This window comes from Pongo abelii, chromosome 20 (genome assembly GCF_028885655.2).
Source record: "Pongo abelii isolate AG06213 chromosome 20, NHGRI_mPonAbe1-v2.0_pri, whole genome shotgun sequence".
Taxonomy (NCBI): Eukaryota; Metazoa; Chordata; class Mammalia; order Primates; family Hominidae; genus Pongo; species Pongo abelii.
In genome coordinates, this window is record NC_072005.2 from 42423736 (window position 1) to 42440087 (window position 16352).

A 16352-nucleotide genomic window follows, 5' to 3' on the forward strand; every position below is an offset into this window, starting at 1 on the left:
CATAGAATTTACCATCTAAACCATATATAAGTGTACAGTTCAGTGGCATGAAGTACATTCACATTGTTATGGTACCATCACCGCCATCCATCCAGAGAACTCTTCTTGCAAAACAGAAACCCAGTACCTATCAAACAATAACTCTGTACCCCCCCTTTCCCCCGGCCTATGGCATCTACCATTCTACTTTCTGTCTCTGAATTTGACTATTCTAAGTACTTCGTATAAGCAGAATCATATGTTGTTTGTCCTTTTGTGACCCTGATTTAACTTAGCATAAAGTCCTCAAGATTCATCCATGTTAGCATGTATTGGAATTTCCTCCTTTTTTAAGGCCGAATGATAAGTATGTCATATGGATAAATATTTTATCAATTTATTCATCATTGGACACTTGGGCTGCTTCTACCTTTTGGCAATTGCAAGTGACACTGCTACAAACATGGGTATAGAACTATCTGAGTCCCTGCTTTCAGTTTTTTATATATACATGTGGTAATGTCTGTTTTTAATCTTTGATTGTCATAGTGTTTTCGATAATGCCTGAACCATTTTATCAGCATATTTTTGAGCACCTACTATGAATATCAAAAACAGACAACAATAAGTCCTTGTTTTCACGGAGTTTATGTTGGGGGGGTGGGTGGACAGTATATATAACTAAATTATAGTCATGTGCCATATATGTATGGACTATATACATATATGACAGTGGTCCTGTAAGACAGTGGTCCCCAGCCTTTTTGGCACCAGGGAGTGATTTTTATGGAAGACAATTTTTCCAGGGACTGGGGATGGGAGGGTTATGGTTTCAGGATGAAACTGTGGTCCCTCAAATCATCAGGCATTAGATTCCTATAAGGAGCAAGCAACCTATATCCCTCGCATGCAGAGTTCAAAAGAGGGTTCACACTCCTGTAAGGCTGGAACGCCACCACTGATCTCACAGAAGGTGGAGCTCAGGCGGTAATGCTCACTCACCTGCTGCTAACTTCCTGCTGTGTGGCCTGGTTCCCAACCAGTACCGGCACGTGGCCCAGGGGTTGAGGACCCCTGCTGTAAGATTATAATGGAGCTGAAAAATTCCTGTCGCCTAGTGACTTTCTAGCCAATATAACACTGTAGCACAATACCGTTACTCATGTGTTTGCAGTGATGCCGCTGTAAACAAACCTACTCTGCTGCCAGTCATATAAAAGTATAACATAAAATTATGTACAGTACATAATACTTGGTAATGATAATAAATATGTTCCTGGTTGATGTGCCTACTATACTATACTTTTTATCATTACTTTGGAGCATATGCCTATTTATTTTAAAAAAGTTAACTGTAAAACAGCCTCAGGTCCTTCAGGAGGTATTCCAGAAGAAAGCATTGTTGTCATAGAATGTGATAGCTCTGTGTGTGTTATTGTCCCTGAAGATCTTCCAGCGGGGCCAGATGTGGAGGTGAAAGACAGTACCAATGATCCTGGACACTGTGTAGGCCTAGGCTAATGGGTGTTTGTGTCTTAATTTTTAACAAGAAAGTTTAAAAAGTTAAAAAAAATTTTTTTAAGAAGATAGCTTATAGAATAAGGATATAAAGAAAAAATATTTCTGTACAGCTGTACAATGCGTTTTAAGCTATGTGCTACTACAAGAGTCAAAAAGTTTTAAAAAATTGAAAAGCTGGCTGAACGCAGTGGCTCACCCCTATAATCCCAGCACTTTGGGAGGCCGAGGCAGGTGGATTACAGGAGGTCAAGAGTTAGAGACCAGGCTGACCAACATGGTGAAACCCCATCTCTACTAAAAATACAAAAATTAGCCGGGCGTGGTGGCAGACGCCTGTAATCCCAGCTACTTGGGAGGCTGAGGCAGGAGCATCACTTGAACCCAGGAGGCTTAGATTGCAGTTAGCCAAGATGGTGCCATTACTCCAGCCTGGGTGACGGAGTGAGACTCCACCTCAAAAAAAAAAAAAAAAATGAAAAGCTTATAAAGTAACAAAGTTATAGTAAGCTAAGGCTAATTCAACAATTTGAAGAAATAAAAATTTTATAAATTTAGTGTAGCCTAGGTGTACAGTGTTTATAAAGTCTACAGTAGTGTACAGTAGTGTCCTAGGCTTTTGCGTTCACTCACCACTCACTCACTCAGAGCAACTTCCAGTTCTGCAAGTTTCATTCATGGTAAGTGCCCCTTACCAGTGTACCATTTTTTATCTTTTATACTATATTTTTACCATTTCTCTCCTGTGTTTAGTTATGTTTAGATATACAAACACCTACCTTTGTATTGCAGTTGTCTACAGTATTCAGTACAGTAACATGCCATACAGGTTCGTAGCCTAGGAGCAATAGGCTATACCATATAGCGTAGGTGGGTAGTAGGCTATACCATCCACATTTGTGTAAGTACACTTACATTTGCACAATGATGAAATTGCCTAATGACACATTTCTCAGAGCATATCTCTGTTGCAAAGTGATGCGTGACTATATATATTAATAGTTTGTTAGAAAGTGATCACTGTCGGCCAAGCATGGTGGCTCATGCCTGTAATCCCAGCACTTTGAGAGGCTGAGGCCAGCAGAACACCTGAGGTCAGGAGTTCAAGACCAGCCTGACCAACATGGAGAAATCCCATCTCTACTAAAAATACAAAATTAGCCGGGCATGGTGGCGCATGCCTGTAATCCCAGCTACTCAGAAGGCTGAGGCAGGAGAATCACTTAAACCCAGGAGGCGGAGGTTGCAGTGAACTGAGATTGTGCCATTGCACTCCAGCCTGGGCAACAAGAGCGAAACTCCGTCCAAAAAAAAGAAAAGAAAGAAAGTGATCACTGTCATGAAAAAAAAGTGAGCGTGTGAGGGGTATTAGGAGGATATCTCAAGCATAGCACTTCTCAAAACTTATTATAACTGAATGTTTTCTGTTTTATTTGTTCTATCATACAGGGCAAAAATTAGTCTATTTTGTTATATAGATATATTTTTTACCCTTTACCTAATAAAGACTCATAGCAGCTGCTAAATTCATATATCTTAATAGTCATTTCATATATTCATCCAATATTATTGTGACATGAGTATAATTGTCATTTCAGATGAAGAGTCTTGGAATTCTAAATTGCAATTCTCCCTTAACTCAGTTGCCAAGATAATACAGAAATGGAATGAAATAGCTGGTCTTTGAATGAAACTCTCTTTTATGCCAAATTTGGGGTTGCTGCATATCTGGGTGTTTTTTGACTCAGGTATATATCTGTCACCTCATCGAGCATACACCTTTAGACACATAGAAGATATCTGAAGAACAGATAGGTAAACATCACTTGGTTTACACCTCTGGTCAGTGTGTCCAGAGTGTATGAATTACAAATAAGGAAGATTAGTGTTTGAGGCTGTGTTATCTATTAGTGTGTAACAAATTACCTCAAAAACTAGTGGCTTAAACAACAATAAACATTATCTCACAGTTTCTGTGGGAAGTGTCTTCACTGGGTATTTTGGCTTGGGTATCTCATGAAGTTGCAGTCAAGATGTCAGCAGGGCTGCAGTCATCGGAAGGCTGGGCTGGGGCTGGAGGATTCACTTCCAAGATAGCTGGCTTCCAAGTTAGTGTTAGCTGTCAACAGGAGGCCTCTCCCTAGGGCTGGTTGAGTGTTGTCATGGTATGGCAGCTGGCTTCCCTTGACATCCATGATCCAAATGTGCAAGATAGAAGCCCTAATGTCTTTTGTAACCTAACCTTAGAAGTCACACACCATCATTTCTGCAATATCCTATTGGTTATGCAGGTCAAAGGTACTCAGGGTGGGAGGGATCTACAAAGGCATGAATACCAGAAGACGGTGATCACTGGGGGCCATCTTGGAAGCTGGTTATCACAGGGAGCCAGTGAGAAGGCACCAGGTAAATTAGATTTATATCCTAATCCACAGGTCCTGGCTCCACAAGGATAAAACACATCTGCAGTGCAAATAGAAGTCTGAGGAACAGGTGTCTATCATGGAAGGAGACCTGACCTGAGACCTGCCTTAGAGGCTGGAGAGTCCTGAAAGAGAGTGGACCCTGGAGTTGCTGGAGCTTGTCTTGACCCTTCTGCCCAGAGCAGGCAGGGTCTGAATGACATCTCAATCTTCAGTGATCAGCAATAGCTGTGTGACAATGGAGCGTTTGAGCCATATGATGGAAAGGAAAGGTGAGGTGGCTCATAGGTGGACAGAGCTTAGGAGAGAAAGGCTCTACATTTGGGGACAGTGAAAAGAAATTCATTACTCCTACTGAGAAAGGTCACATGTGTTAATTGACTATGCAGGGGAGACATTTGTTTTTAATCGTATTCATTTGACTATTTGATTTTTTAAAATAAATTTTGAAATGCAATTTTTATTTCTTAAAGAATATATTTAAATATATCTTTAAATGCTGTACTATAACATAAACAAAAGCTTCCTATTTCATCCATCCTCGTTCCCTGTTCCCAGTCCTGAAAGGCAACCACTTTGAACATTTTTGTCTCAATATTTTGGTATTCACCTCCTTTTTTCTAAATAACATTCTTATACTGCTAATGCTTGATTTCTCAGTTTTAGATATTTCCTATTGATTTTTGATAATGAAGTTAAGGATTTAGCTCTCTTTCACTACCTAACCCCTTCCGTTTCACCTCCACCCCAACACACTTTTCTCCTTGCCCTTCTTTCTAATATGGTATTATTTTTTGGAGGTTGAAGGTTGACCAGATGTCAGGATCTGTAAGCATTTTCTTTTGGGCTAGTCAGTTTCCCCAGCAAGAAGTCCTAGATTTTGCTTGAGAAGTACAAGCCAGAACTCCTGCTTTTTGGGAGACAAACAAAGGAAGGAAGTGAGCATGTTGGGCACCTCATCTTGCAATATGAGAACTTTAATTCTTTTCTCTCTGCACTGCTTCAACCCCACCTTTATCTGCATCTGGTATGCCTGAAATCCAGAGCGTGTCTCATTCAGTATATCTAGGGAAGTAATCTTTAATTTTTTTCTGTTGCCAATGTGAGGGAAATGTGACTATGCCATGTTGGGTGAAAGAAAACATCAGGTGGTTTTAACATCTTTTTATGACATCTTACATTCGGTTTTATGGTTTTCAGCCCTACTCCCAAACTCTAGTCCACAGAAGTAATTAGTCTCCATTCCTGAACCTTTCTAGGGTCCTGTCATGACTTCCCCACCCTCCTCCCACGTTCACTTAAGCTTCAGCTTTCTCTGGTTAAATTAGATACCACTCATTTGTCTGCTCTCTAGCTTCCCACATTTTGTTGACAGCTCTTATCTGTGGAAATCTATATTCTTTGTCCTTATGAGTTTTAGCCTCCTTTTTTCCTTTATTAACATTATGATTGGTTTGGGAGAGAGTGGAAATATTAATAAATGCAGGTATTCAGGCTTTTATTTTTAACCAAAAGGCCCTGAATTTTTTAGGGTAAAAAATAAATCAAGTTTTTTAAAAATGTCATTAGAATCATGACTGTATTGCATTCTATCATATGAATGTTCCACATTACCTATAGCCAGTGTCTGATGAAGGTTTTTTTCTAAATTCTTTTTTTTTGTAGGGAGACAGAGTCTCGCTCTGTCGCCCAGGCTGGAGTGCAGTGGTGTGATCTCGGCTCACTGCAACCTGCACTTCCTGGTTCAAGCGATTCTTCTGCCTCAGCCTCCCAAGTAGCTGGGACTACAGGCGTGCGCCACCATGCCCAGCAAATTTTTGTATTTTTAGTAGAGACGGGGTTTCGCCATATTGGCCAAGCTGGTCTCGAACTCCTGACCTCGTGATCTGCCCGCCTTGGCCTCCCAAAGTGCTGGGATTACAGGCGTGAGCCACCACACCTGGCCCTAAATTCTTTATGGTTAAAAAATAACATTTTAGGCCGGGCGTGGTGGCTCACACCTGTAATCCCAGCACTTTGGGAGGCCGAGGCAAATGGATCACTTGAGGTCAGGAGTTCGAAACCAGCCTGGCCAACCTGGTGAAACCCCTTCTGTACTAAAAATACAAAAAAGTTAGCCAGGCATGGTGGTGGATGCCTATAATCCCAGCTACTCGGGAGGCTGAGGCAGGAGAATCGCTTGAACCTGGGAGGCAGAGGTTGCAGTAAGCAGAGATCAGACCACTGCACTCCAGCCTGGACAACAGAGTGAGACTCCATTTCAAAAAAAAGAAAAAAAAAACATTTTAAAGATCATCCCAATCTTTAAATTTTTGGGGTATCTATTATGTACTTAACATAAACTTCCTGTTAGAAATAAAACAGCAAGATTCTAGGTAGATAAAATATTGCCAATAGATTCATTGGGCACTGCATACTTAGCCCTCCATAAATCCCCATCAGACCCCATATGATTAAATTAGCCATCTGTGTCCACTTCAGTGTCTATAGCTAGATGGCAGTTAACATTTCTTATTTCTTCAAGGATCATTCATCTGTAGAGGGTCTTATAGCCACTTGGTACTGAAGATTTCTATATTCCTTTGTCTGAAACTTTGAAGCAAATCTGTTTCGTTTCTCTTCCCTCAGCTTGGTATTCTCAGGAGTCTGCCCTTTCCGAGGAAGAAGAGGATACAACCAGCCCTCTCGTACGTCTTAAGCATTTATTTGTTTCCTGCATTATTTTGCAGTGCAGTGACAGTGGGTTTTTGTAACCTACCAATATGTTGGAAAAAATAAATTGATGAAAAAATGAGAAAAAATACAGATAGAAAATCAGAACCTGGGGAAATCTGAGATATGGCTATGCAGAAGCAGGTACATACAGAATTATTAAAGTTGAGTTCAAATTTAAATATGATCTGGAGAGTCAAAGCAAACTGGGACACTTAAGTTTATTCCATAAGTCCATAAGTTGCACCGTTTATGAGGAAAAACTTACAATTATTTAAGTAAAAGGCTTTTAATTGGCACCTTGGTCAAAAAGAAACTCTGAAATATAGTTGGGCTTCTGTATCTGTAGATTCTGCATCCATAGATTCAACCAACTGCAAATGAAAAATACTTGAAAAAAAAATGGGTGGTTGTATCTGTACTGAATATGTACAGACTTTTTTCTTGTCATTTTCTAAACAATATAGTGTAACAACTATTTACATAGAAATCACATTATATTAGGTTTTATAAGCAATCTAGGGATGATTTAAAGTATACGGGAGGATGTACATTGGTTACGTACAAATCCTACACCATTTTATATAAGGGACTTGAGCATCTGTGGATTTTGGTGTCCGTTGGGGGTCCTGGAACCCATTCTCCATGGTTTCCTAGGGACGACTGTAATTCCTTAATTCTTACAATTTTTAGCTTAGCTTTTAAAAGTCGGTCTTGGCTAAAGTTCAGAAATTTAATTTACCTGGAAGAGTAAGTGGAACACATATCTTTCAAATGATCCTACGTATATATTTTCTTCAATTGAGTTTTTAATTCAAGTTGAGCTAAATTATACTAATATTCTATGGCGAAGTCTTATAGTTCTGATATCCATAGCTTTTCACATCTTTTTTATGGTCTCAGAAGATATAGTCTTCATCCTCATCTTACAAAATTACATATTCTCTGCTCTTGATTCTTTTTGTTTCCACCTCTGAAGTCACTCACACACCTATATTTTGAATGTTTCCTGCTTAACTGCCTCTTTTTCTTCAGCTTATGTCTTTCACATCATGAAACATACACACATACTTCTTTTGACCATATGATCATATGGCTCATCCAGTTACTTCTGTTGGCGCGGTGGCCCTAGACAAACCTCTCTGGCCCTAGACATGGAAAACCAACTGTTACAGCTTTATTGAGTTCTTACTATGTGCCAGGTGTATTGTGCTTTACATAGCTTATTTCATGTAATTATTATCAGAAGTCTATGAAGTACATATTATTTAAATTTTTTAAGATAAGGGAAATGAAGCACAGAGGTTAAGAAGCTTACATAACATCATGCATCAATGTGTCATAAACCCAGGATTCAAATCCATACAGTCTGACTCTAGGGCCCACACTCTACAATACTGTACAGATGGAGGCTCATTATGAGTGAAGAAATACAAAAGCCAATTACCCGTTCATATTGTTTGTCTATTTTGTAATAATAGTTTTTTCTGTATTTGAAATTAGAATATTTTAAGAATGTCTATTTCAGTATTAGGACTTAGGATTTATGCAGCTACCTTCTCCCCTTCTGTCACTTTTATGTTATTTATTTTTTGTTGTATAGACACTGAAGTTTGGTTAGTTACATTTAGTGTATGATAAATATGTATACATAATAGAATTCAGTCAAAATATGCAACTATTAATATTTAGTGGTCTTTTTTCATGAGTTGCCAATGTGGATCTTTTCTAAGATATCTTTCCTAATTAATATTAGATTATAGAGATAATCTCTGTTCAAAGCTTTGTTTTCCATATTTAGTCTTTAATCCAACTGGATTATAATATTGTAATTGGCTTGAGATAGGAATTTACTGATAATTCTATTAGTAGAATTATCTTTGCATGTAGAAGACCAGTTTTTCCAACACCGTTTATTAAGTAGATCTTTCCTTTGTGATGCCACCTTTACTGTATACATACGTGATTGTTTCTAGGCTTTTACTTTTTCTTTAGTCTATTTGTCTACATTTATATCAGTACCGTACTTTGTGTGTGTGTGTTTTACGTTGGTTTAATTACAATTACTTTATATGGGCAATGATTTCACCACTTCTTTATGCACACACATTATTCTTAGGTTTTCAAAAAATTTTCAGCTACTTTGGGACCTCTGGGCTTCCATTTGAATTTTAGAATTAGTTTATCTAGTTCTAGGAAGAAAGACTATTGGGGATTTTCATTGAATTGCACAGACTAATTGGAGAAAAATTGAGTAAAAAATACATATATATTAAAAAAAGATATATGTATATAAAGATATATATATATAAAGATATACATGTATGTGTGTGTATGTGTGTGTATATATATATATATATATATATATATTTTTTTTTTTTTTTTTTTTGGTGATGAAGTCTTGCTTTGTTGCCCAGGCTGGATTGCAGTGACATGATCTTGGCTCACTGCAACCTCCACCTCCCGGGTTTAAGCGATTCTCATGCCTCAACCTCCCAAGCAGCTGGGATTACAGGTGTATACCACCATGCCTGGCTAAGTTTTTGCATTTTTAGTAGAGATAGGGTTTCGCCATGTTGGCCAGGCTGACCTCAAGTGATTCTGACCTCAAGTGATCCACCTGCCTCAGCTTCCCAAAGTACTAGGATTACAGGCATGAGCCATTGCACCTGTCCTGAAATATATTTTCTGTCACAATTAAAGATGTTTCCATTTAAGGGAATCTATTAATATAAATTATTATATTCAAGAGAAAAACAATCAGATCTATAGAGCTGAAAATTTTTTTAACTCAGAACCTGTGATTTCAAAAGGACCTATTTATAAAGTAAAAGTAAAAGAACATTTTCTTATGATATTTTAAGAAATTATTCACACGCATACAACACATATATACGTGCAGATAATAAGCTAAAAGCTAGTACCATGTTTACTTGTAAAAATTAGGCACTTTCCTACTAGTCAGGAACACAACCAGCTTGCCAGTGCTACCACATTTATCTACTACAATTTTGTATGCCTAGACATAAGTAAGGGGAGGGAAATGAAGTAAAAAGTGGGATGGTACATTCAAAATTGTGATATCTAAGTGATACAATTATTTTTTTGGCAACAGAAGAGAAACACAAGAATGATTGAAATATGGACACAAAATTAATATACAAAAATCAATACCATTTTTCTCTATAAACCACACCATCAAAAATGAAGTGGAAGAATGATGCTCAGACTAGAAAAAAACCCGAAAGAAAAAAATGAATGTATGTGGTGTACATGGGAGAATGAAACCTTCAAATTATTACTGAGATAGAGGATTTGAGCAAATTTTTTAAATACCCTTTTTTGGATAAGATCCATCATTATTAAATTAATATAAATTGTCTTTAACCTACATAGAGTTATCAGAATCTCAATAACAATTCTAAATTATTTTTCTTAGAATTAGACAAGTTTATTTGAGCTGAGTCTAGAATACGTTTGAAAAATAAAAACGTGCAGAATGGCTAGGAAAAGTATAAAAGAATGTCATGTGCCATGCTCTAAGTTTTTAAAAGAAGAATATTTGTTTAATGCTTACGTAACTTTAGGGAAAAAAAAATTTTATAAAAAATTGCCAGTCAACATATACACCCAGAACTGACTTGTAGTTATCTTTATTCCCTCACTGTAAACTTTGTTATTTTTAAAAATTATATTCTATGATGTATCTTAAAAGTGAAGAAAGCGAGGCATGGTGGCTCACACCTGTAATCCCAGCACTTTAGGAGGCCACAGCAGGAGGCCACTTTAGGAGGCCACAGCAGGAGGCCACTTTAGGAAGCCAGGAGTTTGAGACCAGCTGGATCAATACAGCAAGACCTAGTCTTTACAAAAAATTTTTTAAAATTAGCTGGGTGTGGCCAGGCATGGTGGCTCACGCCTGTAATCCCAGCACTTTGGGAGGCTGAGGCGGGTGGATCATGAGGTCAGAAGATCGAGAGCATTCTGGCTCACACGGTGAAACCCCGTTTCTACTAAAAATACAAAAAATTAGCTGGGTGTGGTCGTACATGCCTGTAGTCCCAGCTAGCTGGGAGGCTGAGGCAGGAGAATCACTTGTACCCAGGAGGCAGAGGTTGCAGTGAGCCGAGATCACACCATTGCACTCCAGCCTGGGCGACAGAGCAAGACTGTCTCAAAAAAAAAAAAAAAAATTAGCTAGGTTTGGTGGCTCACATGTGTAGTCCCAGCTACTCAGGAGGCTGAGGCAGGAGGATTGCTTGAGCTCAGCAGTGAGTCTTCAGTGAGCTATGATTGTGGCACTGCTCCAGCTTAGGTGACAGAGCGAGACCCAGTTTCAAAGAAAATAAAAAGTGAAGGAGAGGAAGGTGCTGTGGTACCAGCAAGAACATTGGAAATGTTAGTGCCTCTTGCCAGGGGCAGAAGTGTATTCATGTTTTTTTTTTGGTTCTGTTTGACAGGAGAAGGAATAAAACTTAATAATATGAACTGTGAATTAATGTTTTTTAAGGTTCGAACCCCTATGTTTCTTGCTATTAATACTGAATTTCTTAACATTTGTTTGTGAAGAGAATCAACATCTTGGGAAAATAGACCCTATTATAAAGACTGACTCATCATTTTATACAGTCAAAAATTAAAACATATTTTACTTCTTGGTATTTTGTTACTTATGGCTTTTGTCAGGGATGCAATCTTTTTTTTTTTTTTCTTTTTTTTTTTTTTTTTTGAGACGGAGTCTTGCTCTGTCGCCCAGGCTGGAGTGCAATGGCACAATCTTGGCTGACTGCAAGCTCCGCCTCCCGGGTTCACGCCATTCTCCTGCCTCAGCCTCCCGAGTCGCTGGGACTACAGGCGCCCGCCACCACACCCGGCTAATTTTTTGTATCTTTAGTAGAGATGGGGTTTCACCATGTTAGCCAGGATGGTCTCGATCTCCTGACCTCGTGATATGCCTGCCTCGGCCTCCCAAAGTGCTGGGATTACAGGCATGAGCCACCTTACAGGCGTGAGCCACCGCACCTGGCCAGGGGTGCAAATCTTTTTATATGAGATTTATGCTAAGTTACTAGATTTGGTGGGAAAATGTTTTTGTGCTGATTTGTTATCACTAATTTAAAAAATGTTTTATCTTTTTGTAGTTTTCCCCTATCTTTGTTGTGGTATATATTCCAGAGGGATTATCTATTTCTGAAACATTCATCAGTTGATTATTGTGTCAAGCTCTGTTCTGAATCACATTTACTGTGTTATTTAGTCTTCACATCAACCCTTAAGGAGAATTCCACTTTATAGATGAGGAAACTGAGACGCAAGTTTGGCTATTTGTCAAGGTAACACGATTAGTAAATTTTGAAGCCAGAATTTGAACCCATGACGTTGGATACCACAGCCTATTAACTGGTAAAACATATCTAAACCCAGCTCCATTTTGAAAGTTTAGTACTTCAATATCTATTTTCAGTCAGAAATGTGTCAGTCACATGTCTGTTCAGCCTTTCTGCTGCTTTTGTGAATAGAAAACAGGCATTCATTCTTATCCTTGGGGTCTGCAGGTTAACTATGTGGGCATCTCTGCTTTGGGCTGCAGATCAGCTGGCCTTGGCTAGGCTCCACGGTGGGCTTGTGTCTGCTCTGCATATATTCATTCTGAGTTTCAGCTGAAATGGCACAGCTTCCTGGGCCAAGGTCTTCATTTGCTGTCTCACTGGAGCACATGAGCCAAGGTAAAGGGTGTAAGCAAATTTCAGGACTTTGCTCACATCATGTTTACTGACATTCCTTTTGCCCCAGCAAAGGGCTCAGACAAGGCCCACATTAGTAGATGGGACATTAGTACAGGCAGGAAGTGAAGACTCGCTGAATAATCAATTTATCACAGTAATATTTTCTAATGGAATTATTTTTTGTTGAGTTTGTTTTTGAGACCAGGCCTTGCTGTGTTGCCCAGTCTGGAGTACAGTGACATGAACTGGGCTCAGGTGATCCTCCCGCCTCAGCCTCCTGAGTAGCTAGATGATAGGCATGTGCCATCATGCCTGGCTAATTTTTTTATTTTATTTTTTCATAGAGATGGAGTCTCACTATGTTACCCAGGCTGTTCTTGAACTCCTGGCCTCAAGCAATCCTCCTGCCTTAGCCTCCCAAAGTGCCACGATTATAGGTGTGAGCTACTATTCCCAGCTTCACTGAGATTTTTTAAACTTTAAACATATTGAAATATAGTCTTATAACTTAAAAAAAAACTTTATTAACATATAAGTCACATACTATAAAATTAGCCCATTTAAAGTATACAATTGAGTGGTTTTTAGTTTATTCACAGAGTTGTGCAACCATCACCATAATCAATGTTAGAACATTTTCATCACCCTGAAAAGAAACCCTTTACCTGTTAGCTTTCACTTCCTATTTTCCCTCAAGGTTCTGATGTAGGCAAGAATAAATGATTTCTATCTCTATGGATTTGCCTATTTTGGACATTTAATGTAAATTGAGTCATATGATAAACTGTTATCCTTTGTGACGCCTTTCACTTAGCATTATGTTTTCAAGTTTCATGCATTTTGTAGCTTATATGAGTACTTTTTATTTCTGAATAATATTCTATTGTAGGGATATACCACATTTTCTTTATTCATTGATTAATGGAAATTTGATTCATTTCCCCTTTTAGGTTATTATGAATAATGCTGATAAGAACATTGATGTACAAGTTTTTATGTGGTCATATGTTTTCACTTCTCTTAAGTTTGTACATAGAAATGAAATTGCTAGATCATATGGCAACTCTATGCTTAACCTTTTAAAGAATTGCCCCACTGTTAGCCGAGTGCAGTGGCTCACGCCTGTAATCCCACACTTTGGGAGGCTGAGATGGGCAGATCACCTGAAGTCAGGAGTTCAAGACCTGCCTGACCAACATGGTGAAACCCTGTCTCTACTAAAAATAAAAAAAAAGTAGCTGTGCCGGGTGGCACATGCCTGTAATCCTAGCTACTTGGGAAGCTGAGCTGGTGGCACATGCCTGTAATCCTAGCTACTTGGGAAGCTGAGGCAGGAGAATCACTTGAACCTGGTAGGCAGAGGTTGCAGTGACCGAAGACCACACACCATTGCACTCCAGCCTGGGCAACAAGAGCGAAACTCCGTCTCCAGAAAAAAAAAAAAAACGAATTGCCCTACTGTTTGCCATAGCAGTTGTGCTAGTTTACATTCCCACCAGCTGTGTATGAGGATTCCAGTTTCTCCATCAGCACTTGTTCTTATCTGTCCTTTGGTTATAGCTGTCCTAGTGGGTCTGAAGTAAAGCTCATGAGATTTTGATTTACACGTACTGTATAACTTGTGATGTTGAACACCATTTCCTATGTTTGTTCGTCATTTCTATTAATATATCTTCTTTGAAGAATTGTCTATTCAGAGCCTTTGCCCATTTCTAATTGGTTTGTCTTTTGATTATTGAATTTTTAAGAGGTCTGTACATATTCAAGTGTCATCAGATAAATGATTTGGAAATATTTTATCCTATCCTCTGGGTTGTCTTTTCACTTTCTTGATGATGTCCTTAGAAGCACAAAAATTTTTAGTTGTTCTGATGTCCATTTTAATTTAATTTTCTTTTGTTACTTGTGCTTTTGGTGTCATGTGTAATAAACCATTGCCTAATTCAAGGTCATAATTTACAACTATGTATTCTGAGACTTTTTTTTTTTTTTTTTTTTAGCTCTTACAGCTAGATCTTTGATCCATTTTGAGTTAACCTTTGTATACGGCATGATCCACCCTCATTCCCTTGCATGCAGACAGTCCAGTTGTTGTCCCAGCATCGTTTGTTGAAAAGACTATTCTCTTCCCCGGTGAAGTTTTTTATCACCATTTATTATGATGTGAGGGTCTTGTAGTTGCCCTATATCATGTTGATGAAGTTCCCTTCTTTTGCTTATTTGCTAATTTGTTGGATGTTGGGTTTTTTGGTTGTTGTTGTTTGTTTGTTTTCAATGATAAAAGGGTATTGGATTTTGTTGACTACTTTTTCTGCATTTACTGAGATGATCTTATGGTTTTTGGCCTTTATTATATTGGTATGATGTATTACATTAATTATCAGATGTTAATATTGCATTCTCCTGGGGTAAATCCTACTTGGTTATGGTCCATAATACTTTTTATATGTTGTTGGATTAGGTTTGTTAGCATTGAGGATTTTTACCTCTCTGTTAATAAGAGAGAGTGGGCTCTAGTGTTTTTTGGGGGGTGGTGTGTGTGTGTGTGTGTATGTTATCTTTGTCAGGTTTTAGTATTAGGGTAATACTTGCCTCATAAAAGATGTGTCCCCTCCTTTTTATTCATCCTCTTTGTTTTGGAAGAGTTTGTAAATAAGTTAGTATTAATTTTTTTGTTGTTTGGTAAAATTCACCAGTGAAGCCATCTGGGCCTGAGTTTTTGTTTTGTTTTGTTTTGTTTTGTTTTTAGTAATTCAGTCTCTTGTTACAAGTCTTTTCATCTTTTTGTTTCAGTTTAATCAGTTTGTGTCTTTCTAGAAATTCATTCATTTCATCTACTCTAGTTTGTTGGCATATATTTATTCATAATATTTCTTTGTATTCCTGTTTATTTCTGTAAGATTAGTAGTAATGTTTCTTCTTTCATTCCTGATTTTTGTATTTTGAGTCTTCTTTTTTGTCAGTCATATTTGTCCATTTTGTCAATTTTTAGTTTTATTGATTCTCTCTAATGTTTTTCTAGTCTAAGTTTCTTTGATTTCCATTCTAATGTTTGCTTATTTCCTTTTGGTTACTTTGGATTTAGTTTGATTATCTTCTTCTAGTATCTTTTGTTTTGTTTTTTTTTTTTTTTAATTGAGACAGAGTCTCACTCTGTCACCCAGGCTGAAGTGCAGTGGCATGATCATGGCTCACTGCAGCCTTGATCTCCAGGCTCAGGTGATCCTGCCACTTCAGCCTGGTCCCCCAAGCTCCCACTAGCCGAGACTACAGGCATACACCACCACGCCCGACTAAGTTTTTGTATTTTTTGTAGAGATAGGGTTTCACCATGTTGCCCAGGCTGGTCTTGAACTCCTGGGCTCAAGCAATCTGCCTGCCTCGGCCTTCCAGAGTGCCAGATTATGGGCACGCCCAGCCCTCTTCTAGTATTTTAAGGTAGAAAGTTAGTTTATTGATTTGAAATCTTTCTTCTTTTTTAATAAAGTGTTTACAGCTATAGGTTTCCCTCTAAAACTTGCTTTAATGGCATTCCCATTCCATAAGTTTTGGTATGTTGCACCCTCATTTTCTTTTACCTCAAAGTATTTTGTAATTTCCATTGTGATTTTGTTGATCTATTGGTTATTTCAGAATATTGTTTAATTTTTACATATTTTTGAATTTCACAAATTTCTTTTTGTTAGTGATCTCTAATTTTTATCCATTGTCATCAAGGAACATACTTTACACAATTCTCTTAAAATTTATTGAGGCTTTTTTTTTTCCAAGAGACAGATCTTAGGCCAGGAGTGGTGGCTCATGCCTGTAATCCCAGCACTTTGGGAGGCCAAGGCGGGTGGATCACGAGGTCAGGAGTTCAAGGCCAGCCTGACCAATGTGGTGAAACCCCTTCTCTACTAAAAATACAAAAAGTAGCCGGGCGCGGTGGCAGGTGCCTTTAATCCCAGCTACTCAGGAGGCTAAGGCTGGAGAATCGCTTGAACCTGGGCGG

The 16352-nt window shown here is 38.3% G+C and overlaps 1 protein-coding gene across 4 annotated transcripts in view; it reads left to right on the forward strand.

Annotated features, from left to right (window-relative positions):
* Positions 1-16352, forward strand: part of ZNF568 (zinc finger protein 568) — a 36701-nt gene that overhangs the window by 2175 nt on the left and 18174 nt on the right. The window contains exons 3-4 of one of the 4 annotated variants that reach the window (XM_024237504.3): positions 3933-4192; positions 6549-6607. The exons of 1 other annotated variant lie outside the window; for it this stretch is intronic. In XM_024237504.3, coding sequence (XP_024093272.3) covers positions 4117-4192; positions 6549-6607 — 135 coding nt within the window. In that variant the 5' untranslated portion in view covers positions 3933-4116. Of the gene's footprint in view, positions 1-3932; positions 4193-6548; positions 6608-16352 lie in introns of those variants that run through there. 2 more of the 4 variants (XM_024237507.3, XM_054540261.2) reach the window with 2 other exon arrangements.